The sequence below is a fragment of the Orcinus orca genome, chromosome 18 (genome assembly GCF_937001465.1).
Source record: "Orcinus orca chromosome 18, mOrcOrc1.1, whole genome shotgun sequence".
Taxonomy (NCBI): Eukaryota; Metazoa; Chordata; class Mammalia; order Artiodactyla; family Delphinidae; genus Orcinus; species Orcinus orca.
This window is the reverse complement of record NC_064576.1, coordinates 71,131,996-71,157,034: the sequence shown is the minus strand read 5'-3', so window position 1 is coordinate 71,157,034 and position 25,039 is coordinate 71,131,996. Positions and strand designations below refer to the sequence as shown.

Sequence of the window (25,039 nt, the reverse complement as noted above, 5' to 3'; positions counted from 1 at the left end):
GCAGCCCCTCTGGTCCCCTCGATGGGGTCTGGAGGGGACTCTAGTGCGTTTCCTAAGCCAGGTCTCCTGGTGCAACCAGAACGGAAAGAACGGGGGAATTATGCAATGGCTTCCCCACCTCTGCTGCTTGCCTTCCGAATGAAAAGGCTGTTTGAAAACACCTGAAGAACTCGGTGAAGGAGGCGGGTGCTACGTGGGATGCAAATCCAACATTCATTTCCCTCCCTGCTGAGCGCATTCAGACAGAGGGTTCAGCCAGCGGCCTGTCACCTGCTTCTCTGAGCCTGTGATTGGCCTGTGAGAAAGGGAGGCTGCAGCTCTGAGCTGGCCTTCAGTCTCGGCTTGGAGGCGACTTGGATGTCTCCAGAGATCCTTCCAAAGTGGGAGTCGTGGCCGCACAAGCAACGGCAGGAATAGCACAAGCACATGCAGCCCCTCGAGGCCCCTCTGTCTCCCGTCGGCCCCAGCCCCTCAGACCCAGCACTCCAGCGCAGTCTGATTCCGAGGAAATCCCTTCCTGAACTACTTACAGGGAGATTTCCATCTTAAGATTCGGACCTTCGGTGTGTTAGTTCTTAGAATGCATCGAAGAAGCGTAAGGATGTGATTTAAGCCATATTAGATGTTCACATTTACAGGACGTGGAGGAGAGTGTGTGCGGTGCCGTCAGCCCCTCTGTGCTGTTTGCAAGGGAGATGGGAGAGGTCCCCTCAGACACACCCACGTGCAAGAGTGCAAGAGGGGCAAGGACAGTGTCCTCCGTCAGGGGTAACGCCAGAACCTCCCCCCACGTGGAATCCAAAAGAACGTGAATACCATTCTACCTGTTCGGAAAGAGAAGCTTCTTCCCGCCCAGATCACTACATTCTCACCGGCTGCCCCGTGTTCTTAGGGGCACAGCTGGGCTCGTCTGGAGAAGGGGCGCAGGGCTGCATGCAGCGGAATTTCTCGGTACCGGGTGAGAAGCTAAGTTTCCATCCTGCCGAAAATGAAGAACAGGGGCAGGCCAGGCCGCCTGGTGCCTGCCATTTCCCCCAGGAGTGAACTAGCTCTGCGTCTCAGAAGATGCCTCGCTGACGCCTGGCCCCCGCTGCCAGCCTCCAGATGGCGTCCCTGACGTCCGAAGGCGCTAGAGGAGAGTGGTGGGTGATTGGTGCCGCCTGGGGGTCCCCACCACATGGGTGCTGCCGCCCAGCTCCCAAACCCACGTGACTTTCCCACTTACCCACCCCCGAGAGAGGGCCAGAAGAGGGAGGGGAGGGGAGAGAGCTGTGGAGAGGTCGGAGCTTTGGGGGGGGGGAGGGGGGAGCGGAGGGGAATTTTCTGTAATTAAAAGGTTGCCCAGACGCCACTGTGGTTCTGTTACAAAGACTGCTTCCTCCCTGACCCAGCTGGCAGCGCCCTGTGTGTGCCTGAGGTGGGTTATGGAAGGTGCTGAAGATCAACACAGAGGCTGCCGCCTGCTGGCGACGCCAGGAGCCCCCAGTCTGTGTGCCCCAGCCAGGAAGCTACCAGGAAGGGCCTTACCTGTTAGCCCGGTAGAAAGTCATCCCCAGTGATAGCTTCTCCAGGGGCGTCCAAAAGCACCAAAGAAGGGTACAAGAAGAGCTGTAGGGGTTTGAGAAGAAAAGAACATGTATCTTATGTTGCTATCTAAAAACTAGGAAATTGAACTTTACTCAGTTTTAATATACAGATTGAGAGTAGGATGTGTATATAATTTGTACATAAATACACCCGTCATAGGGTTGCAGGATCAAAACTCTTGGTTGTTGGGGTGTGGGATCATAAATGTTTAGAGACTGCATAAATGGAAAAATAGCAGAAAGAATAAATGATGCTGGTGGATTAAAATGGCTGATGCATGTTTTTCAGCATAAAGTATGACTGTTGAGTGATACAGAGAGTTCAAGATTTGGGGGCTGTTGGTAAACAGACGTCCCAGCCAGGTGAGGCCTTCAGCTCAGACTCAGCCTCGGTTAATGGGCTGCTCTACCACCCATCTCCGTCGAGGGCAGAGCTGAGTCGGGGTTTGAGAGTTAAAAGGATCTCGACCTTGACTCTCTCTTCATGTGTCTAAAGCATAGGTCAAAGCCCTGTTCCCAGTTGATGAGCGCAGCCAGAGCCGTCAAAGTTTGATTTTTGGAGAAAAGTCTCAGTTAACTGACCTAAGATTCTTCTCCATGAGTGTGGGTGAGCACAGGTTGTGGAGAGAAGATGGGTCTCTGCAGATGTGTCATTTTCCAAAATGTGACCCGTAGATTACAAGTTCATGGGCTGTTAACAGGTGTTAAAGAAAAGAACAAGTTCTGTACAGCAAGACTTTTGAGAAACTTTAAAGTACTAAGACACTGTGATTCTTGTTTCTACAAGAAGGGAAGGTCTTATTTAACTACAGACACCCCTCCTTTTTTTTTTTCTAGAGCATATCAAAGGTTTAGTGTTTCACAAGATGCATTTTGCTAAATGACACCCTGAGGTCCCTTCTCCCCCCCCACTTCTCAGAATCCACTCTGGACCCACTTCCAAGTAGCAGGGACTTGTGAATGGTTTGAAGGTGGTACATCTACGTTGGTTCTATTCCTTAGTATTGATACTATTACTGTTATTATTGATATTTACTTATTTACATATCTATTTATTTAAAGTTCTATTGCAATACAGTTGATTTACAATGTTGTGTTAGTTTCAGGTGTAGAGCAAAGTGATTCAGTTATATATATATATGTATATATACACACACACACATATATTCTTATTTAGATTCTTTTCCATTATAGGTTATTGCAAGATATTGAGTAGAGTTCCCTGTGCTATACAGTAGGTCCTTGTTGGTTATCTATTTTATATATAGTAGTGTGTATATTTTAATCCCAAACTCCTAATTTATCCCTCCCATATTTACTTATTTTAAATAAACCCAAATTAACTAGCAAAACATTAAGTGCTTCTATATCTCATTCCTAAAGGTGGAGAAAAATGAAAGGGAAAATTGCAATGAATCCTTTTCTCCATAAAAACACTGGCAGTGCGGTGCATCCAATTGAACACAGCACAGTGAATTGTTGAGAGATCTGCTGAGTAGCTCATAGTTAGACCTCAAGAAATGACAGACAAAGTGGGTTTGTCAGTTTTGTCCTGCAGAAAAATGGCACAAAAGAATATTTGGAATCACAATAATTTGTCAGTAGGAAAGACATTTCCATTGGGGGTTATAAGAAGGAAGAGGTTGGAGGAATAATAGCCACCATTTATTGAATGCTTACTATGAGCCTGGCGCTGCTTTCTCTCATTTTATTCTCACAACAGCCAAGGAGGTATCCATAAATACTCATGTCTCCATTCACCTTCAATTGATGAGGAGACTGAAACTCAGTGAGGCTAGGAAATGCACCCACAATCGCACAGTCAAAAAGTGGCAGCCGGGAGACCTTCAAGATGGTGGAAGCGTAAGACGTGGACATCACCTTCCTCCCCACAAAGACATCAGAAATACGTCTACACGTGGAACAGCTCCTACAGAACACCTACTGAATGCTGGCAGAAGACCTCAAACCTCCCAAAAGGCAAGAAACTCCCCACATACCTGGGTAGGGCAAAAGAAAAAAGAAAAAACAGAGACAAAAGAATAGGGACGGGACCGCACCAGTGGGAGGGAGCTGTGAAGGAGGAAAGGTTTCCACACACTAGGAGCCCCTTCGCGGGCAGAGACTGTGGGTGGTGGAGGCGGGAAGCTTCCGAGCCGCGGAGGAGAGCACAGCAACAGGGGTGCGGGGGGCAAAGCGGAGAGATTCCCGCACAGAGGATCGGTGCCGACCGGCACTCACCAGCCCGAGAGGCTTGTCTGCTCACCCGCCGGGGCGGGCGGGGCTGGGAGCTGAGGCTCGGGCTTTGGTCGGATCGCAGGGAGAGGACGGGAGTTGGTGGCGTGAACACAGCCTGAAGGGGGCTAGTGCGCCACGGCTAGCTGGGAGGGAGTCCGGGAAAAAGTCTGGACCTGCCTAAGAGGGAAGGGGCCACTGTTTTGGGATGCGCGAGGAGAGGGGATTCAGAGCGCCGCTTAAACGAGCTCTAGAGACGGGCATGAGCCGCGGCTATCAGCATGGACCCCAGAGATGGGCATGAGACGCAAAGGCTGCTGCTGCCGCCACCAAGAAGCCTGTGTGCGAACACAGGTCACTCTCCACACCCCCCTTCCGGGGAACCTGTGCAGCCCGCCACTGCCGGGGTCCCGGGATCCAGGGACAACTTCCCCGGGAGAACACATGGCACACCTCAGGCTGGTGCAATGTCACGCTGGCCTCTGCCGCCGCAGGCTCGCCCGGCATCCATACCCCTCCCTCCCTCCCCCCCGGCCTGAGTGAGCCAGAGCCCCCGAATCAGCTGCTCCTTTAACCCCGTCCTGTCTGAGTGAAGAACAGACGCCCTCAGCGACCTACACACAGAGGCGGGGCCAAATCCAAAGCTGAACCCCAGGAGCTGTGAGAACAAAGAAGAGAAAGGGAAATCTCTCCCAGCAGCCTCAGGAGCAGCGGATTAAATCTCCACAATCAACTTGATGTCCCTGCATCGGTGGAATACCTGAATAGACAACTAATCATCCCAAATTGAGGAGATGACTTTGGGAGCAACAATATATATATATTTTTTTCCTTTTTCTCTTTTTGTAAATGTGTGTGTATATGCTTCTTTGTGTGGTTTTATCTGTATAGCTTTGCTTTTACCATATGTCCTAGGGTTCTGTCTGTCCGTTTTTTATGGGTTTTTTTGGTATAGATTTAGCACTTGCTATCATTGGTGGATTTTTTTTTTGGTTTGATTGCTCTCTTCTTTCTTTTTTTTTTCATTTTTTATTACTTTATAATTTAAAATTTTTTTAAATAATAATTTCTTGTTTTTTATTTTAATAACTTTATTTATTTTATTTATTTTTTTCTTTCTTTCTTTCTTCCTTTTCTTCTGAGCTGTGTGGCTGACGGTCTTGGTGCTCTGGCTGGGTGTCAGGCCTGTGCCTCTGAGGTGGGAGAGACGAGTTCAGGACATTGGTCCACCAGAGACCTCCCAGCTCCATGTAATATCAAACGGTGAAAGCTCTCCCAGAGATCAACATCTCAAGGCTAAGACCCAGCTCCACTTAATGACCAGCAAGCTACAGGGCTGGACACCCTATGCCAAACAACTAGCAACACAGAAACACAACCCCACCCATTAGCAGAGAGGCTGCCTAAAATCATAATAAGGTCACAGGCACCCCAAAACACACCACCGGATGCAGCCCTGCCCACCAGAAAGACGAGATCCAGCCTCATCCACCAGAACACAGTCACCAGTCCCCTCCACCAGGAAGCCTACACAACCCACTGAACCAACCTTAGCCACTGGGGACAGACACCAAAAACAACAGGAACTACAAACCTGCAGACTGCGAAGAGAAGACCCTAAACACAGTAAGTTAAGCAAAATGAGAAGACAGAGAAACACACAGATGAAGGAGCAAGGAAAAAACCCACCAGACCAAACAAATGAAGAGGAAATAGGCAGTCTACCTGAAAAAGAATTCAGAGTAATGATAGTAAAGATGATCCAAAATCTTGGAAATAGAATGGAGAAAATACAAGAAACGTTTAACAAGGACCAAGAAGAACTAAAGAGCAAACAAACAATGATGAACAACACAATAAATGAAATTTGAAATTCTCTAGAAGGAATCAATAGCAGAATCATTGAGGCAGAAGAACAGATAAGTGAGCTGGAAGATAAAATCGTGGAAATAACTATCACAGAGCAGAATAAAGAAAAAAGAATGAAAAGAATTGAGGACAGTCTCAGAGACCTCTGGGACAACATTAAACACACCAACATTCAAATTATAGGGCTCCCAGAAGAAGAATAGAAAAAGAAAGGGACTGAGAAAATATTTGAAGAGATTATAGCTGAAAACTTCCCTAATATGGGAAAGGAAATAGTCAAGTCCAGGAAGCGCAGAGAGTCCCAAACAGGATAAATCCAAGGAGAAACACACCAAGACACATATTAGTCAACCCATCAAAAATTAAATAAAAGAAAATATATTAAAAGCAGCAAGGAAAAAGCAACAAATAACATACAAGGGAATCCCTATAAGGTTAACAGCTGATCTTTCAGCAGAAACTCTGCAAGTGAGAAGGGAGTGGCAGGACATATTTAAAGTGATGAAAGGGAAAAACCTACATCCAAGATTACTCTACCCAGCAAGGATCTCATTCAGATTCGATGGAGAAATTAAAACTTTACAGACAAGCAAAAGCTAAGAGAATTCAGCACCACCAAACCAGCTTTACAACAAATGCTAAAGGAACTTCTCTACGCAGGAAACACAAGAGAAGGAAAAGATGTACAATAACAAACCCAAAACAATTAAGAAAATGGTAATAGGATCATACATATTGATAATTACCTTAAATGTAAATGGATTAAATGCTCCAACTAAAAGACATAGACTGGCTGAATGGATACAAAAACAAGACCTGTACATATGCTGTCTACCAGAGATCCACTTCAGACCTAGAGACACATACAGACTGAAAGTGAGGGGATGGAAAAAGATATTCCATGCAAATGGAAGTCAAAAGAAAGCTGGAGTAACAATTCTCAGATCAGACAAAATAGACTTTAGAATAAAGACTATTACAAGAGACAAAGAAAGACACTACATAATGAACAAGGGATCAATCCAAGAAGATGATATAACAATTCTAAATAGTTATGCAGCCAACATAGGAGCACCTCAATACATAAGGCAAATGCTAACAGCCATAAAAGGGGAAATCGACAGTAACACAATCATAGTAGGGGAATTTAATACCCCACTTTCACCAATGGACAGATCATCCAAAATGAAAATAAACAAGGAAACACAAGCTTTAAATGACACATTAAACCAGATGGACTTAATTGATATTTATAGGACATTCCATGCAAAAACAACAGAATACACTTTCTTCTCAAGTGCTCAAGGGACATTCTCCAGGATAGATCATATCTTGGGTCACAAATCAAGTCTTGGTAAATTTAAGAAAATTGAAATTGTATCAAGTATCTTTTCCGACCACATGCTATGAGACTAGATATCAATTACAGGAAAACAATCTGTAAAAAATGCAAACACATGGAGGCTAAACAATACACTACTTAATAACCAAGGGATCACTGAAGAAATCAAAGGGGAAATCAAAAAATACCTAGAAACAAATGACAATGAAAACACAACGACCCAAAACCTATGGGATGCAGCAAAAGCAGTTCTAAGAGGGAAGTTTATAGCAATCCTACCTCAGGAAACAAGAAACGTTTCAAATAAACAGCCTAACCTTATGCCTAAAGCAATTAGAGAAAGAACAAAAAACCTCCAAAGTTAGCAGAAGGAAAGAAATCATAAAAAATCAGATCAGAAATAAATGAAAAAGAAATGAAGGAAACAGTGGCAAAGATCAATAAAACTAAAAGCTGTTTCTTTGAGAAGATTAAAAAAATTGATAAAACATTAGCTAGACTCATCAAGAAAAAAAAGAAGGCTCAAATCAATCGAATTAGAAATGAAAAAGACAAAGTAACGACTGACACCACAGAAACACAAAGGATAATGAGAGATTACTACAAGCAAGTATAGGCCAATAAAATGGACAACCTGGAAGAAATGGACAGATTCTTACAAAAGCACAACCTTCTGAGACTGAACCAGGAAGAAGTAGAAAATATAAACAGACCAATCACAAACACTGAAATTGAGACTGTGATTAAAAATCTTCCAACAAACAAAAGCCCAGGACCAGATGGCTTCGCAGGTGAATTCTATCAAACATTTAGAGAAGAGCTAACACCTATCCTTCTCAAACTCTTCCAAAATATAGCAAAGGGAGGAACACTCCCAAATTCATTCTACAAAGCCACCATCACCCCCTGATACAACCAGACAAAGATGTCACAAAGAAAGAAGACTACAGGCCAGTATCACTGATGAACATAGATGCAAAAATCCTCAACAAAGTACTGGCAAACAGAATCCAACAGCACATTAGAAGGATCATACACCATGATCAAGTGGGGTTTATCCCAGGAATGAAAGGATTCTTCAATATACGCAAATCAATGTGATAAACCATATTAGCAAATTGACGGAGAAAAACCATATGATCATCTCAATAGATGCAGAAAAAGGTTTTTACAAAATTCAACACCCGTTTATGATAAAAACCCTCCAGAAAGTAGGCATAGAGGGAACTTATCTCAACATAATAAAGGCCATATATGACAAACCCACAGCCAACATCATTCTCAGTGGTAAAAAACTGAAACCATTTCCACTAAGATCAGGAACAAGACAAGGTTGCCCACTCTCAGCAGTATTATTCGACATAGTTTTGGAAGTTTTAGCCACAGCAATGAGAGAAGAAAAAGAAATAAAAGGAATCCAAATCAGCAAAGAAGCAAACTGTCACTGTTTGCAGATGACATGATACTATACATAGAGAATCCTAAAGATGCTACCAGAAAACTACTAGAGCTAATCGATGAATTTGGTAAAGTAGCAGGATACAAAATTAATGCACAGAAATCTCTTGCATTCTTATACACTAATGATGAAAAATCTGAACAAGAAATTAAGGAAATGCTCCCATTTACCATTGCAACAAAAAGAATAAAATACCTAGGAATAAACCTATCTAAGGAGACAAAAGACCTGTATGCAGAAAACTATAAGATACTGATGAAAGAAATTAAAGACAATACAAACAGATGGAGAGATATACATGTTCTTGGATTGGAAGAATCAACATTGTGAAAATGACTATACTACCAAAAGCAGTCTACAGATTCAATGCAATCCCTATCAAACTACCAATGGCATTTTTCACAGAACTAGAACAAAAAATTTCACAATTTGTATGGAAACACAAAAGACCATGAATAGCCAAAGCAATCTTGAGAAAGAAAAATGGAGCTGGTAGAATCAGGCTCCCAGACTTCAGACTATACTACAAAGGTACAATAATTAAGATAGTATGGTACTGGCACAAAAACAGAAATATAGATCAATGGGACAGGATAGAAAGCCCAGAGATAAACCCACGCACATATGGTAACCTTATTTTTGATAAAGGAGGCAAGAACATACAATGGAGAAAAGACAGCCTCTTCAATAAGTGGTGCTGGGAAAACTGGACAGCTACACGTAAAAGAATGAAATTAGAACACTCCCTAACACCATACACAAAAATAAACTCAAAATGGATTAAAGACCTAAATGTAAGGCCAGACACTATAAAACTCTAAGGGGAAAACATAAGCAGAACACTCTGACATAAATCACAGCAAGATCCTTTTTGACCCAGCTCCTAGAGAAGTGGAAATAAAAACTAAAATAAACAAATGGGACCTAATGAAACTTAAAAGCTTTTGCACAGCAAAGGAAAACATAAACAAGATGAAAAGACAGCCCTCAGAATGGGAGAAAATATTTGCCTATATTTTGAAGCAACTGACAAAGGATTAATCTCCAAAATTTACAAGCAGCCCATGCAGCTGAATATCAAAAAAACAAACAACCCAATCCAAAAATGAGCAGAAGACCTAAATAGACATTTCTCCAAAGAAGATATACAGACTGCCAACAAACACATGAAAGGATGCTCAGCGTCGCTAATCATTAGAGAAATGCAAATCAAAACTACAATGAGGCATCACCTCACACCAGTCAGAATGGCCATCATCAAAAAATCTACAAACAATAAATGCTGGAGAGGGTGTGGAGAAAAGGGAACACTCTTGCATTGTTGGTGGGAACGTAAATTGATACAGCCACTATGGAGAACAGTATGGAGGTTCCTTAAAGTACTAAAAATAGAACTACAATACGACACAGGCATCCCACTGCTGGGCATATACCCTGAGAAAACCATAATTCAAAAAGAGTCATGTACCACAGTGTTCATTGCAGCTCTATTTACAATAGCCAGGACGTGGAAGCAACCTAAGTGTCCATCGACAGATGAATGGATAAAGAAGATGTGGCACATATAACAGTGGAATATTACTCAGCCATAAAACGAAACGAAATTGAGTTATTTGTAGTGAGGTGGATGGACCTAGAGTCTGTCATACAGAGTGAAGTAAGTCAGAAAGAGAAAAACAAATACTGTATGCTAACACATATATATGGAATCTAAAAAAAGAAAAATGGTTATGAAGAACCTAGGGGCAGGACAGGAATAAAGATGCAGACATAGAGAATGGACTTGAGGACATGGGGAGGGGGAAGGGTAAGCTGGGACGAAGTGAGAGAGTGGCATGGACATATATACACTACCAAATGTAAAATAGATAGCTAGTGGGAAGCACCCGCATAGCACAGGGAGATCAGCTTGGTGCTTTGTGACCACCTAGGGGGTGGGATAGGGAGGGTGGGAGGGAGACGCAAGAGGGAGGAGATATGGGGATATATGTACATGTATAGCTGATTCACTTTGTTATAAAGCAGAAACTAACACACCATTATAAAGCAATTATACTCTAATAAAGATGTTAAAAAAAGAAGATTAAAGGTGGTAAAGACAATATAAAATTAAACATTTTTTTTTTTTAAATTAAACATTTTAATACTGAAAAAAAAAAAAAAGTGGCAGCCCCGGGTGGGACCCAGGCTTTGTGAATTTAGGGACCACACGAGTGACCTCTAAGGTCTCTAAAGGCAGCTGTGTCACTGACCAAAGGACACAAGCTGCTTGAGCTCAGCGCAGCAGCAGCCCTCTGGCGAGGAGGGGCGTGTGTGCACGCAGCTGTGGATGGAAGGTGTGTCAGAGGTCCTACATGGGAGGAGGGACAGGCTTGAGCCAGAGTGGGGGTTAGGTTTCTGGGCGTATTCTGGAAATCCAGAGAAGAGCCCATTTTCTTAGAGTTGGGAGAATTTCGTTCAATTCCAGGCAGACTGTGTTGTACCAGGGCCCATGGTGACTTGATATAAGAGGCAGGAATGATTGAATGGCTGATCTAATGCCACATCACTAGACACTTCTCTCTGTGAGCACATCCCTTGGACAATGAAGAATTTTTTAAAATTTTGCATCACCCAGACAAAATCACAACTTCAAAACAAACAAAACAGAAGCATGAGAATGAGAGGAAGCAGGGGAGAGCTTTGATATTAATAGATTTTCAAACTGTTGGAGCGTCAGGTATTAGATCCCATCAGACATGGAACATTATTCAACTAAATAAAAGGGAATGTTCTCTCTAGTTTTCTGGAACTGGGAGATGGATCTTCTCTCAGTCCTGAGGCTGCAGTTTTGTGTCTCTAATGAGGTGTAAGAATAGATGTGATGCAGTTGCTTAGCGGCTGCTACAGTTATCACTTTGGGGCTTGTTTACTCACTAAGTGCTTCACCGCAAATGGCAGATTTGTAAGGGACTCCCGCCCTTTGGAGTTCTTACTGTGTCCATAGATCAATGGAAATCCTGGGTATCCAGAGCCCCCAGCAGTGTCATCAGGGCTCTTCTGGCTCTCTATCTGTGTCTATCCAGGACAGGGTACATTGGTTTCTTACCTTTTCCATTTGTTGACTTCTCCAGTAAAGGATTTTTTGACCATCAGAAAGATCTGAAGGCCCCCGTGACCCAACCTCTGGGTTCTCTGCAGGGGACAGACCAAAGGCTGGTCATTCCAGGGTTCTCAGTGGTACCAGCTGAATCGTGAGATCCTGTTGGTTTGAACGAGGCTTCAAGGCTGATTTTTAGGAGGAACTTTACGAGAACCAGATCTGGAAGGATCCAGATGAAGAATCCAAGGAAGGAACTTGGATAAAAGTCCAAATGTAATTTGAAAATTGCATCTTTGCTTTTACCTATACAGTTCGAATTACCTTAGACCAGTGGTTCTCAAACTTGAGTACGTATCAGAATCACCTGGGGGGCTGTTAAAACTCTTGCTGGGCCCGCCCTCAGCGTTTTTAATTCCTTAGGTCCAAGGAAGGCATTAACATTTGCATTTTCAACAAGTTCCATGGTGATTCTGATGTGACCCCTGATCCAGGGGCCACACCTTGAGAACCAGTACATTAGACCATGGACTCTTAGAGCTTAAGTGGATCTCAGCGTTACTCTGTATTAGTCTCTTAGTTTAACTGGTAAGGAAACTAAGTCCAGAGAGATTGCTTTGCCAGTGACAAACAGCAGGTTAATGTCAGGTGGGGGACGAAATCCTTCCTGCTCTATTGCATTGCTCTCCTCTTTTGGGTCTTCTTGTGTTGTGTTTCCATGGATGTACATGTTGATTGTTCTGATCTAGGCTGTAAACTTGAGAACACTTGCTGTTTGCTTTAATGCAGGCATCCCTCTTTTTATTGTGCTTCACAGACACTGTGGGGTTTTTTGTTTTTGTTTGTTTTACAAATTGAAGGTTTGCAGCAGCCCTGCATTGTCGGATGATGGTTAGCATTTTTTAGCAATAACATATTTTTAAATTAAGGTATGTACCTTGTTTTTTAGACATAATGCTATTGCACATACAGTGGACTACAGTATAGCATAAACATCACTTTTATGTGTACTGGGAAACAAAAACATTCCTGTGAGTTGCTTTATCTGGTATTTGCTTCATCGTGGTGGTGCGGAACTGAAGCCGCGCTACTTCTGAGGTGTGCCTGTAGAGTCGAAGAGGTAACACACCTGGTTTTAGAGTCGTACTGACCAGGCTGTGAATCCTGGCTTTGCTACTCTGTAGCTGGGTGACCCTGCGCAAGTTATTCAACTTCTCCAAGATTCAGTTTCTCATCTGAAACATGAGACTAATTGTGGTAGGTCGAATAACGACCCCCAAAGGTGTTCACATCCTAATCTCGGGAACATGTGAATGGGTTATGTTACGTGGCAAGGAGGAATCAAGGTTGCTAACCAGCTGAATTTAAGTTCAATTTAAGAGATGATTCTGGATTATCTGGGTGGGACCCATTTGAAGGATCCTTCAAATGTGGAAGAAGGAGGCAGAAGAGTTGGTGTCGCAAAGAAGACATGATCAGACATTGCTGGTTTTGAGGTTGGAAGGGTCCACAAGCCAAGGAATGCAGGCGATCTCTAGAAGCTGGGAAAAGCAAGGAGACAGAAGCGATGCATCTCCAGAAGGAATGCAGCCATGTGGACACCTTCATTTTGGCCCAACGAGACCGATTTCAGACTTCTGACCTCCAGATAATCAATTTGTCTTGTTTTAAGCCACTGAGCTTGTGGCTAGTTGTCCCAGCAGCCCCAGGAAACGCATGCAGTCACCATGTGTGCTCACAGGATTGCTTGAGTTTAAAGGAGACCAAGGGTGTAAGACACCAGCACGGGCGTGAGGACTGAGCCCTGCACAAGGCCATTGCTCCGGCAACCTGCTGTCCGCAGCGCTCACTTTTCAATGCCAAGAAGCGCTTTGGCGTAACCGGGAACAGGAATCCTGCCAAGGCGAATCCGTCAAGAAAGTGGGTCTCCGAGCGGCTCCACCGAGGAAGGGAGTGGATGGTTTCCGAACCCGTGTCCGCTTTACACACACCGCTGTCTGTTCCTGACGTCTTATTAGGTAAAGGTCAGTGGAATTATGAATGGGGTTTGTGCTGTGCGCGACAGTGATGATTAATTCGGGGTTTCAGGTAATTTTCAGACTGCGCTGCAGCAACGTGTCTTCTGACGTTTCCCCTTGTGTGTTTATCCTACAGCCAGAACTGTGTGGATGCGTACCCCACCTTCCTCGTCACGCTCTGGAGCGCCGGTCTTCTCTGCAGCCAAGGTAACCCAGGCTTCTCCTGCGTGTTCGCTTTCTGAAACGTGATGCATCACCAGGAGCTTCGAGGGCAGGCTTTTTGCTGAAAAGGCTTTGCCTGCCCTCCAGCTCCAATCCATGAAGCCCTGGAGAGGCGAGACCCCCCGGAGGCTGTGTTTCAGCGGGCGCGGCGCCCGCGCGGAGCCCTGCGGTAATGCGTCGCTAATGCTGCCCCCCTGGTGGCTGGTGGAGAGTGGCTGCGCTGACAAGGGTGGTTTAAGGCTAAATGTGACTCAGAATCCTTAAGCAGTGTTAGCTCAGATGCAAGGGCATTCTAAATGAGAGCGCCCGAGGGGTCTATTCTGGGCCAGCTGTCACTTGGCTGTCCTGCCAATCGGCTTCAGCATGGTGGTCCTTCTTCGGTCCAGGTCTCCAGCCTCCCCGGTTCTTAGCAGCCCACAGTCTTGACTTCAGCACGTTGACACCCAGAGTTGATTTAAAATTAAATGGAAACCTGAGTGGTGATTTTTTTTTTGTTTTCTTTTTGGCCGTGCCACGTGGCATGTGGGCTCTAGTTCCCAGACCAGGGATCGAACCCGCGCCCCCTTCATTGGAAGCACAGAGTCTTCCACTGGACCGCCAGGGAAGTCCCTGTGTGGTATTTTTGGTCCCCCTTGGAGACTGGCCCTGTGTCTGGTGAAGGCTCGGCATGACCTGGCCGGCTTCCATGCTGTGGCCCAGCGGTGCATGACAAAAGGCCACTAGTGTCCTCTGATAAATGATTTCATCCTTATTGCCTTCACTCATTCTATAAAGTAGGTAAAGTGGATATTATTTCCCCCTGTTACCTTTGAGGACCCTTTGGTTCAGGGACATAAAGTGACTTTTTCAAGGTTGCTCAGCTGGTGAATAACAGAGCCAGGGTGGGAGCCCAGGTCTTTCAGGCTAAATCCTGGATTTTTCACAAGTATCCTCTTACTTTATTTATTTCCATAAAAATATACATTGAACACCTACTATGTGCCAAGCCCTGTCCCTGGATACACAGCGATAAATAAAACAGAGATGGTGGTGAAGCACGCAGCAGTTGGCGAGATGGACCATAGAAAATAAATGAATGGATAAATTTTTGCCAAGAGTGAGACATGCCATGAAGGAAAAGAATAAGGTGCAGTGAGAGAGAAGAGAGGTGAGGGATGGTAGCAGAAACCACTTCAGGAATATCATGTGCGCTGTAAGGCTGTCAGTAAGCTCACTCTTTATTTCCCACTTTCTGTCCTCAGTTAAATAAGAAACATGTCTGGCATCACTTGAAAAGTCAAGTCAAACTACACTTAGAGTAGGAGAGATGCTTCCTTTTATGTCTTAGACGATACTTGATACAGGTGAATCTGGAGTTGTTCTGGTTAGTTAAATACAAAGGGAGTTGGAAGGGGTTTCAGGGTGCTGGAAATATGCATTTTCTGCCAAAACAAGTGTTGGCATTGCTGGGAGACAGAAGTGTCAGTCACCCCTGTTCAATAATCATCACTTCCTATGAATATGGTAGATTGTAGAATTTTTTAGGTGAAAGGAGCCCCAGCCCAAACCCATCACTTTACAGAGCAGGAACCCAAACCCCAGGGGAACTTGCTCAAACCTGAGAATTTTAGACCCTGGATTTGAATCCACGACACCTCTCCTGGTGTTCCAAGCAGCCCAGGTCCACACCAGAGGTGGGCGCCGTTCCCTGCATATGGGCAAGGAGTTCAGCCACTCTGCACCCTGGTTTCTTTTAGGTTGTATTCACCTTAGCTCCCAGTGAAAGAGAGATGGGTCGGTGAGTTAGAGCAGAGCGACCCGGAAGGGACCAACCAGGAAAGACTTTGTCCAAGGCAAATTGTGAATTGTGACAATTTTGTGACCTTCAGAGAGGAGAGGATCGGAGACCAGAGTACCCGGTATGCCTCGGGCAGTACGTGACGCATAAAAAGTGCTCGGTTAATGCACTTAATTTGGTATTTGAATAACGCTGGGGGGTTTTCACAGAGCTTTTATACCCACACTTCTGTTTCACCTGCATATTAATTCCTGATAGGTAGGAAAGCTGTAATCAGCCCTTTGTCCAGATGTGGAATGAGTTAAGCATTAGCTCCAGATCGTAATAGTCCTGGTGGGGCTGGGTTTCCTAACTCTCAGCTCCAAGCGTTCAGGACTCCATGGGGTTATTTGGCTGGAATGCAAAGGGCATTTCTTTCCCCAGAGATCTTTCCTGAACTGTAGCAGTTGTTCAGAAAAGGTTGCACGTTGCAATTCCTGGAGGCCCACAGGTGAAGGGCGTACTTTGAAGAGAACCAGCTTCAGAGCAGGGCTCTGGGTTCAAGTCCAGCTCTCCTCCCAAACACACACACACACACACACACACTTACAAGCTGACAGTCTTACACAAGCCCCTTGGCCAATGGAGCCCATGTTTCCACATCTGGAAATAGAAAAGATGATATCAATCATGTGAAAAGGATTCAAATTAGATGAAGGGTTTGAAAAGACTTTGTAAACTACACCGTGATGCCAATACAGGGTAACATGACTATTATTCTTATTATTTTTATGTGAACATAATTTTTTATTTCTCTGAGATAAATGCCCAAGTGTACAGTTGCTGTACCATATGGTAATTCCATGTTTAGTTTTGTAGGAAATTCTTGAAGTCTTTACCAGACTGTAACATTTCACATTCCCACCAGCAATATGTACCCTCATCGGTGTTTGGTGTCATCGTTATTTTTTGTTAGCCATTCTGATAGGTGTGTAGTGATGTCTCATTATCGTTTTAATTTGTGCTTCCTTATAATGTCTAATGAGAGTAATCTTCACGTGCTTTTTTTTTTTTTTGCCATTTGTACATCCCCTTTGCTGAAATACCTTTCATGTCTTTTGTTAAATTTCTAACTAGATTGTTTTGTTTTATTTTTTCTGTTGAGTTTTTTTTTTTAACATCTTTATTGGAGTATAATTGCTTTACAATGGTGTGTTAGTTTCTGCTTTATAACAAAGTGAATCAGCTATACATAAACATATATCCCCATGTCCCCTCCCTCTTGCATCTCCCTCCCAGCCTCCCTATCCCACCCCTCTAGGTGGTCACAAAGCACTGAGCTGATCTCCCGGTGCTATGTGGCTGCTTCCCACTAGCTATGTATTTTACATTTGGTAGTGTATATATGTCAGTGCTACTCTCTCACTTCGTCCCAGCTTACCCTTCCCCCTCCCCATGTCCTCACGTCCATTCTCTACATCTGCGTCTTTATTCCTGTCCTGCCCCTAGGTTCTTCAGAACCATTTTTTTTTGATTCCATATACACGTGTTAGCATGCGGTATTTGTTTTTCTGTTTCTGACTTACTTCGCAACATGACTATTATTAAAGATCTCAGGTTTCTTCCAGCTGCAGGCTCTTTGCTGAACTTCACATCGGCCCCGACTGGCAGAAGCTGAGGCCTCTGCTCAGTTTCGTGACCAGCATTGATTGCATAATGACTGTATTAATACTGGGTTAACTTAGCATGCTTTGGTGTCAGCGACGCTAACGCAAGGTGTTTTCCTTTCTCCACTTAGTTCCTGCGGCTTTTGCTGGACTGATGTACCTGGTTGTGAGGCAAAAGTACTTTGTTGGCTACCTGGGGGAGAGAACGCAGAGGTAGGCCACTGGGACTGTTTAAGAACCGTGCAGGGAGTCGTACTTTTCCAGCTGGAAGAGTGGTCATTCACAACAGTATTCCGTCTACCATTTAAGGCCCTGTGGGACCACTCAGGGTGGGAGGGCGGAGGCCGACTAGGACCCCTCGTCCTTTTCTCCTTGAGCTTTGCTGGTTCTGAAATACAGCTGGGGCCCTCGACTAGTTTTCCCATTTAAAAATTCCCCCACACGGTGCTGGGCTCACAAAGGATGCTTTAACGCATTCTTTGCAACCCCACACCCTCTACTCCCACCCTGCAGAGTCTGGGGCTTGAATGACGGTCTCTGTCTGGCTTCCCAAGGCCTCCAGTGAGTGAAACATTTCATTGTTTGCCTAGAGAAACGAGAACTAAAGCTTGCACCTTGTGATGAGTTCCCTTGAGTAACAGATCATCCGGGGACCAGCGGAAAGAATGTTGAGAAAGTAAGATGCACTAGCAGGCATCAGACGGAGCCAGTGGATAGAGTCACCACTGCGCTGCTTACAGATGTCGCCCAAAGCGGCAATTGTACTTTCCCTAGACCTGGGTTGGGAAGGCTGGATTTTAGTAAAATAAATGATAATACTTGAAGAAGAAATGTTTGAGTTACAATTTCCACCAGTTCCTGAGCGATCAGAATTCCTGATGGGCTCTGAAGGCTGGGAAGATGCTCTAGGAGCTCCGCCCACACGCTGACCCCAGCCTCCGGCTCCATGTCTCTCCCTTGTCTGGCTTCACTTCTCTCTGTCTCTCACAATAGCGCCCCCTCTAGTGGATAAGGGACTCTCCGTTCAGGGAGCCTCCTTCAGCGGTGACAAAGGCAGTGCCATCCCAGAAGGTCACCAGGTGAAAGCACTGCTTCTGGGGAACCCAGGGGCCTGCGAAGCTGAGTGATTTCCGGTGGTTGGATGGTCAGCTGCGGCCGGAGAGGAATGGTGGTACCCCCAGCAAGTCTCCTCCAAGCTCACCTCCCCCTCATTCCTCTCTAGCGGCGTTTTTGTTTATCCTCTAAAACCACAACTCCATTACCTCGCACATCCTTGTCAACGCTGTCCTCAGTGATATTCTTTATTCTTCTTTATCCTGGAAAACCGCTATTCTGCCTTTCCCCAGAGGTTTACCTGTTGTCCAGAGTCGAAGGGGGCAGAGTAACAATCAATGAAATGAGGGGTTCTGCTCTCCCGGCTGGCTCCCCCGAAGCCCCGTCTTCCTCCCCCAAAGTCCCAGGAATTCAGCCCAGTCACTGGTCTCCTCTTTATCCATCACCACTTGCCTGAGATCTAAAGTTGCTTTAATTTTTAAATTTTTTTGGCCACGCCGCGTGGCTTGCGGGATCTTAGTTCCCCAACCAGGGATTGAACCCGGGGCCATGGCAGTGAAAGCAGGGAGTCCTAACCACTGGACCACCAGGGAATTCCCTTAAAGTTGCTTTAATTCCAAGACACTCTGTGGGACATGACAAAATATGTCCGCTTACCCACAGGCTCTTTTCATTTCAAAGGTAGTCACTACTAGGGAATGAACAAGAATACACAACAGGACAATAGACTTAAAAATGGACATGTCTCTGGACCTCATTGAAATGAGGCCTGTGCTCTTAAATCCCTCCCTGGTATCCGCCATCAGGTGGTGGGAAGAAGATCCCATCGCCCCTTAGCCCACTGTCTGTGCCAGTGCTGGACCCTTCTCACCACCCCTGCACATGCGTTACTAGTCATCGTCATGCTCCTTCCCGGCGAGACCTAGCACGGCCTCACAATACTTTCTCAACACAGTGTTCTGGGCAGTTGTCGTCAGCAGAAATGAGACACACTAGATGAAGTGTCTGACCCTAATTTAGACCAAAATATAGCCTGAGGGCCTCTGTGGTCATGTCAAGGGGATTTTTTTTTTTTTTTTTGCTGTGCCGTGGGGCATGCGGGATCTTAGTTTCCCGACCAGCGATCGAACCCATGCCCCCTGCATTGGGAGCGCAGAGTCTTAACCGCTGGGCTGCCAGGGAAGTCCCCAGGTCAAGGGGATTTTTAATTCTGCCTTCTAGAAACTACTTGCTAATCCCTCTTCTGCTGTAGACTCCTCTCCTTCCCCCGTCCTTCTGTCCCTGGGCTGTGTCACCCTTGGACTCTGCAGATGCCTTAATGCCCTCCAGACCTGCTTTAGTTCTTGGCCTCACCAGCGCATGGAGGTTACTGCTCAGTGAGATCCTTCCCCAGAACTTTCTCCCCTGGGCTCTAGATCATCTTTTGGCTCTGACCCCTGCAGAAGTTCCAGTGTCATTTTTGGTCAGTGGGTGGGTAAGTCACTCCTCGCCTTCCGGCTTCAGGCTGCCCTGCAAGAATTTTACATCTGTCTCCTTTACTCCTCCTAGAAGTTATGGCTCTTATTCTCAGTCCTTCTCCTTACACGGTGACCCCTTTCTCCCTGTCCTGATGAGGTAGCATCCTTAACGACACTGCAGTGTAGGGTGAATTTTAGTTTCTTCCTCTTTCATTCTGAGCTACTATCTGGGCCCAAACTCAATGGCAGTTGGCCTGATGTTACAAGACTATGTGCCTTTTACCACCTGCCTGGCATCTAGGCTGCTCTGTCTGCTTGTCCCTCAGAGCCCTGTTCCCTGTTGGAGCTCCCACTAAGTTTCTCTTTGCAATTTGAAGTTCTCAGCTCAGAGCTGGTTGGGCAAAGATTGGCTGCGACTCGAGGCCTGTGAGTTCGGGTTACCCAAGCCCACCTTCTCCTCATTGCCTACGCCCCCCTCGTTCACTCAGCATCATTCAGGACCTTTACTGACCACCTGCTCTGAGCAGGTACTGTGTCAGTTGTGAGGTGATAACAGTAAGCATGGCAGAGACCTGGGAATCTCCCAGAGTCAGGGGCACCGTGCAAGACCCCAAATATTGAGCTTACAGAAATGATAATGGACACAGTTTTCAAAAGCCCATCTCCAAGCTTGAGACTTAAAAATGCAGTGAATGAAGGGCTGGACAGGGGGGCCCCCCGTTCACACGTAGCCCTGCACGTGACAGCGTGCTGAGTTCTTGTCTGGGAAGAGTTAAAGCACCATAGGCCCATCTCCTTAGGGGAGCTATGCCTTGAATCCTTAGAAACTTCCTACCCAAATCAAGAACACCACTGTTTCATCAGGAGGTACTCCCGTTTCATCCTTCACCACAGATTTATCTTGAGCAGGTTCTGAAATAGCTTCACAAATCACTTTTCCTTGTTTCTGTAATGAGCATATGGTGGCCTCATTCGTGTGAGAAATCTGAGTCACAATAGTTGACTTTTAACAATTTAATTTCTCTGAGGCCTCTGTTCTCTGGCTGAAAAATAGACTCGTTTGCTTTCTTTTCAGTTCCTTATCAGCATTAGCAGGTAATTCTCTGTATTTGTCTTTGAGGACCGCCGTAACACAGTGCCACAGACTGGGGGGCTTAAACAACAGATACGTGTTTTCTCACAGTTCTGGAGGCTGGAAGTCCAAGACGAAGATGTCAGGGGCGTTGGTTTCCTCTGAGGCCTCTCTCCTTGGCTTGCAGACGGCCGTCTTCTCCCTTTGTCCTCAGTGGTTTTCCCTCTGTGCATGTCTGTGTCTTCACCTCTTTTTATAAGAACACCAGTTGTGGTGAGTTAGGGTCCACCCCAGTGACCTCGTTTGACCTTAATTACCTCTCTTTAAAGACCCTCTTTCTAAATAGTCATTCTGCGGTATGACGTGAATGCGGGGGATACAGTTCAGCTCGCTTTTCTTTTGGGACCAAACTTTTTTTTCCCCAACAAAGAGCTAGAATGTGTCCCTTCCTGAGCAGGACCGTGAACAGGAAACCAAAGACAGGGGAACACAGCCGGCTAAAAAGGAGCAGGGTGCTGGCAGCGGGCGGTGCCTCCCAGACTTTACTGGGCCCGGGAGTCACAGAGGGAGCTCGTCAGTGGCACAGGTTCGGACCCAGTGGATCTGGGGAGGGACCTGGGATTCTGCATTTCCAACAGGTGTCTGTGCTGCTGGTGCACGGGACACTGTGGGCAGCGAGGACGTTCATGCTCAACTGTGGAATGATTTTCAAATGCTCGACACAGGAATATTAGGAGATGCATTATAAACCTTTGGGGTCCCTTTCAAAACGATAAAATTTCTAACGTCGAGCCTGTGGATGCCACATTCTGTTCTCTGATTGTAGCAAACAAGGGCCAAGCAGCATTAAGGCGTCTGTTTAGCTGAGCTGGCTGATCTCGGGGAGCACTCCTGATTGCCAAGGGGCCCCTCGCCGGGGTCTTTACTAACAGCCTTAGAGACTCACTTGGCTGGACTTTCCACATGTGCCGGTGCTGCACAGATGGACCAGCCACAGCCGTCACAGGAGGATGCTGCAGGGGAGAGAGGAAGCCAGGGCAGCCCCTATGCACAGCTAGGTGGTCACATGTCACTGGGGAGACGCCTCCTGACCCCAGCTGATGCTCTGTCCAAGCGGCTTAGGATTTTGAGCCTCTGAGAGAAGGCGAGGAAACGTCTCCCTCCCCTGATTCACTTCAATTGTAAGGGCCTGCCTTCCAGTGCTGGGGGTTGGCTCTCATTAGTGCGAGCATGAGTTATTCCCAGGCAGCTCAGGAGACTAGATCGAGCCCTCGGATGCAAAGCACCGCTTAGATGCCACCAGGCTTCTTGGCTCATTGAAACCATCCTTCTCACATAAAGGCCCTGAAAGTCCTGCATGCTACACGCTGGCCAGCACAGCTCCTACAGGCGCTCCTGGAGAGGGTCTCAGGCAGCCCATGGGTTCCTAGTCCCTGGTCAGAACCCTGCTGACCAGCAGAAGCCACCACCCTCACGCCGTCCAGGAGCTGGTGTGCCGATGGCACTGAGAAGCCGGAGAGCAGAGCCCTAATGGTGATGGGTGTGAGGCTCTCTTAGCTCGGTTTTGAAATAGATTCAATGACTAATAGTAGCTAAGACACTTCCATCCTTCATATAAAGTAAATGGAGCATTCTTGAGTAAAAGGAGCTGTATTTAAACCCCATGTACCTCAAAGTGATAACATTTCTTGTTAAATTGGTATCATTTGTGCTGCCTCTACAGTTTTCTCTTCCCTTTTTTTTCCAGCACACGTGGCTACATATTTGGGAAACGCATCATCCTGTTCCTGTTCCTCATGTCCCTGGCTGGGATACTCAACTATTTCCTCATCCTCCTTTTCGGAAGTGACTTTGAAAACTACATGAAGACGATCGCCACCACCATCTCCCCCCTCCTCCTCATCCCCTAACTGAATTCCGGGTGGGTGTGCTCAGCTAATCAGTCCCTAGAAGCCGTCATAACTCAACCCTTTAAACGATGCTGTAAATCTGCTGACCCTCTGGGCTTTGCAGCTTGAGCGAACCTCACTTTTCCTGGAAGAGAATATCTTCATGTCAGCTCCGCCCTGGAACATGACGGTGGCACCAGATTTGCTCTTCAGATCCCGTCTGTGTGTTTCTTACTTATCCTGCTTTCCGAAGATGTGTTGTGACCCGATTTATGTTTTCCTAAAATAAAATGCAGACACATATGCGAGGCTGGTGGTTGAGTTTTACGTGGGTAAATTGCTACAGTTGAATAACTGCGTAGTTTTCCTTGACCTTAATGATGATGATAAAAAAATACGCTGTCTTCACACACACATACACACACACACACACACCTGGAAGGTCACCAGTGGTCAAGTGTGATTATCTCTGGGTGAAGAAATTTGGAGTAAGTGTTAATCTCTTATTTATATTTTCATGTATTATTTGAAAATTTTTAAGTGGCAAAAAAATACCACGAAACAAAGAAAGAGACAGGACACAACTGAAGACTGCCTTTTCCAGGTTGGTCTGGTGTTGCCCCTGACCCCCAGCACAGCACCCTGTGCACGTCTCAACCGCAGCAAATCCATATCGCAATGTCAAGGTGTTTTTAGTATGTGCCGCCCATCCCCACTAAATCGTCAGCTCTTGAATGTCCCTGTTTATTTTGCTTTTCCTGTGCCAAGCTTAGAGGCTGGCGCATAGCAGGCACCCAATGGCTCAGACTATTTGGGAACTCAGAAAACGTCCTGTACAGTGATGTATTGTAGGGGACAGTAGGCGTCAGTCGTATGAGATCAAGATTTTTTCCTAACAGTTTTAATGAGATAAATAAATTGGGGATAAATGCAAAAACAAACAAACAATCCTTCCTATGGACAGACTTCCTTAAGAACCTTTTGTTTCCTTGAGAATCTTTTGTTGAATGTGTGCCCCTTACCCACACCCCACGAGAACTAGGTTGGTACCTTTATGTACTAGCATCGTGCCCAGCACTCTTTGTATCATTCGGTTTAAAATGTGCTGTAACTCAGTGTCAGAGCCTAAGATGACGCCAGACCCATCGTGGGGGTCCCCAAATATTAGTAGAACAAATGAATAAGTAAGTGCATGAGTTCGTGGTCACTGGCTGGTAATACTTCATAAAGTATGTGTGTGGAGCCATTTCCCGTATCAGGTACAGATTCGTAGTGGTCCAACCACTGTCACACCTGCTGTCCCTTGACAAAAAAAGCAATTTGGAAGACAGCAGGGTGTGCTCAGGAGTCTAGGACACCCAATGGAGAGAAGCCAGCTCATCGGGACTGAGCTCTCAGTTGAGGTGACCAGCAGTAGATGAGCCCCCTTTACCCCCAGCCGAGTTGCATCATGGTCACCATCACAGGGAGGATGGGGCTGGATGGGGGCCAACTCTCCCCCCGGCTCTCTCCTGTTGGGAGCAGAGTGGACGGGCACGTGGAGTCTGGCCTCAGTGATGTCTGCATCAATGTGTTACATGCGTGATGCTCAAGGCAAGCAGGTCTCTCAGTTCACGGGAACAGTCCTCACGGGGTCATGGTTTCCTAGCCTGTCTGAGGGTCCAGGCTGAAGACCCCACATCCAGCAGGAGCCAGTTGCCTCAGTGGAGTTGCTTCTGCTCTCAGCTCTCGGGGCGGGAGCAGGACTCAGTATCCTAGCCGGGCCTTTCTTTGCATCTTGGTGACAGGAAAGGTCACGGCAAGCTGCAGGATGCAAGTGGCCCCTGTGCCTACCTCAGCCTCGGTTGGTTCAGAGGATGGTAGGGTGAGAAATCATCCCAGTTTGCCTGGGACCAAGGGCTTTCCTGGAAGGTGGGGCTTTTGATTTTAAAACTGAGACAGTCCTGGGAAACCAAGAAGAGTCGGTCACCCTAAGGGTGGGCTAGGCCAGAATATGCCCCGTGGAGCCTGGGGGCACCTTATCCCAGAGGCCAAACTGGCCATGGGGCCTGCAGCGGGCAGGAGAGGAAGCAATGTGGTGGCCCATCAGAGGAGGCTCTGCAGGCCGTGGCCTGCGCAGGCCGGGCAGGGCGGAGGCACCAGGGGGATGAGACGTGGGTAGAGCAGCCTTCCTCCACACTGTGAAGAAGGGGCGCTCAGGCGCAGAGCTCCTGCGTGAGGGACCCCGCCCCTAATAGGAGGCAGCGGTGCACAGTGACCAAACTCTCTGCAGAGTTCCGGCCTCGGCTGGACCCCTGCTCTGTCACGTCCTCAGTTCTGTGCCGTCTTCCCAAGC

General features: G+C 46.3%; 1 protein-coding gene across 1 annotated transcript in view; it reads left to right on the top strand.

Moving 5' to 3' along the window:
- Positions 1-23,012, top strand: part of ALOX5AP (arachidonate 5-lipoxygenase activating protein) — a 30,637-nt gene extending 7,625 nt beyond the window's left edge. Inside the window, exons 3-5 of the mRNA XM_004285497.4 lie at positions 13,725-13,795; positions 17,365-17,446; positions 22,563-23,012. Of these exons, the coding sequence (XP_004285545.1) occupies positions 13,725-13,795; positions 17,365-17,446; positions 22,563-22,725 (316 nt within the window). The 3' untranslated portion in view covers positions 22,726-23,012. The remainder of the gene's footprint in view (positions 1-13,724; positions 13,796-17,364; positions 17,447-22,562) is intronic.
- Positions 23,013-25,039: the final 2,027 nt, after the last annotated feature.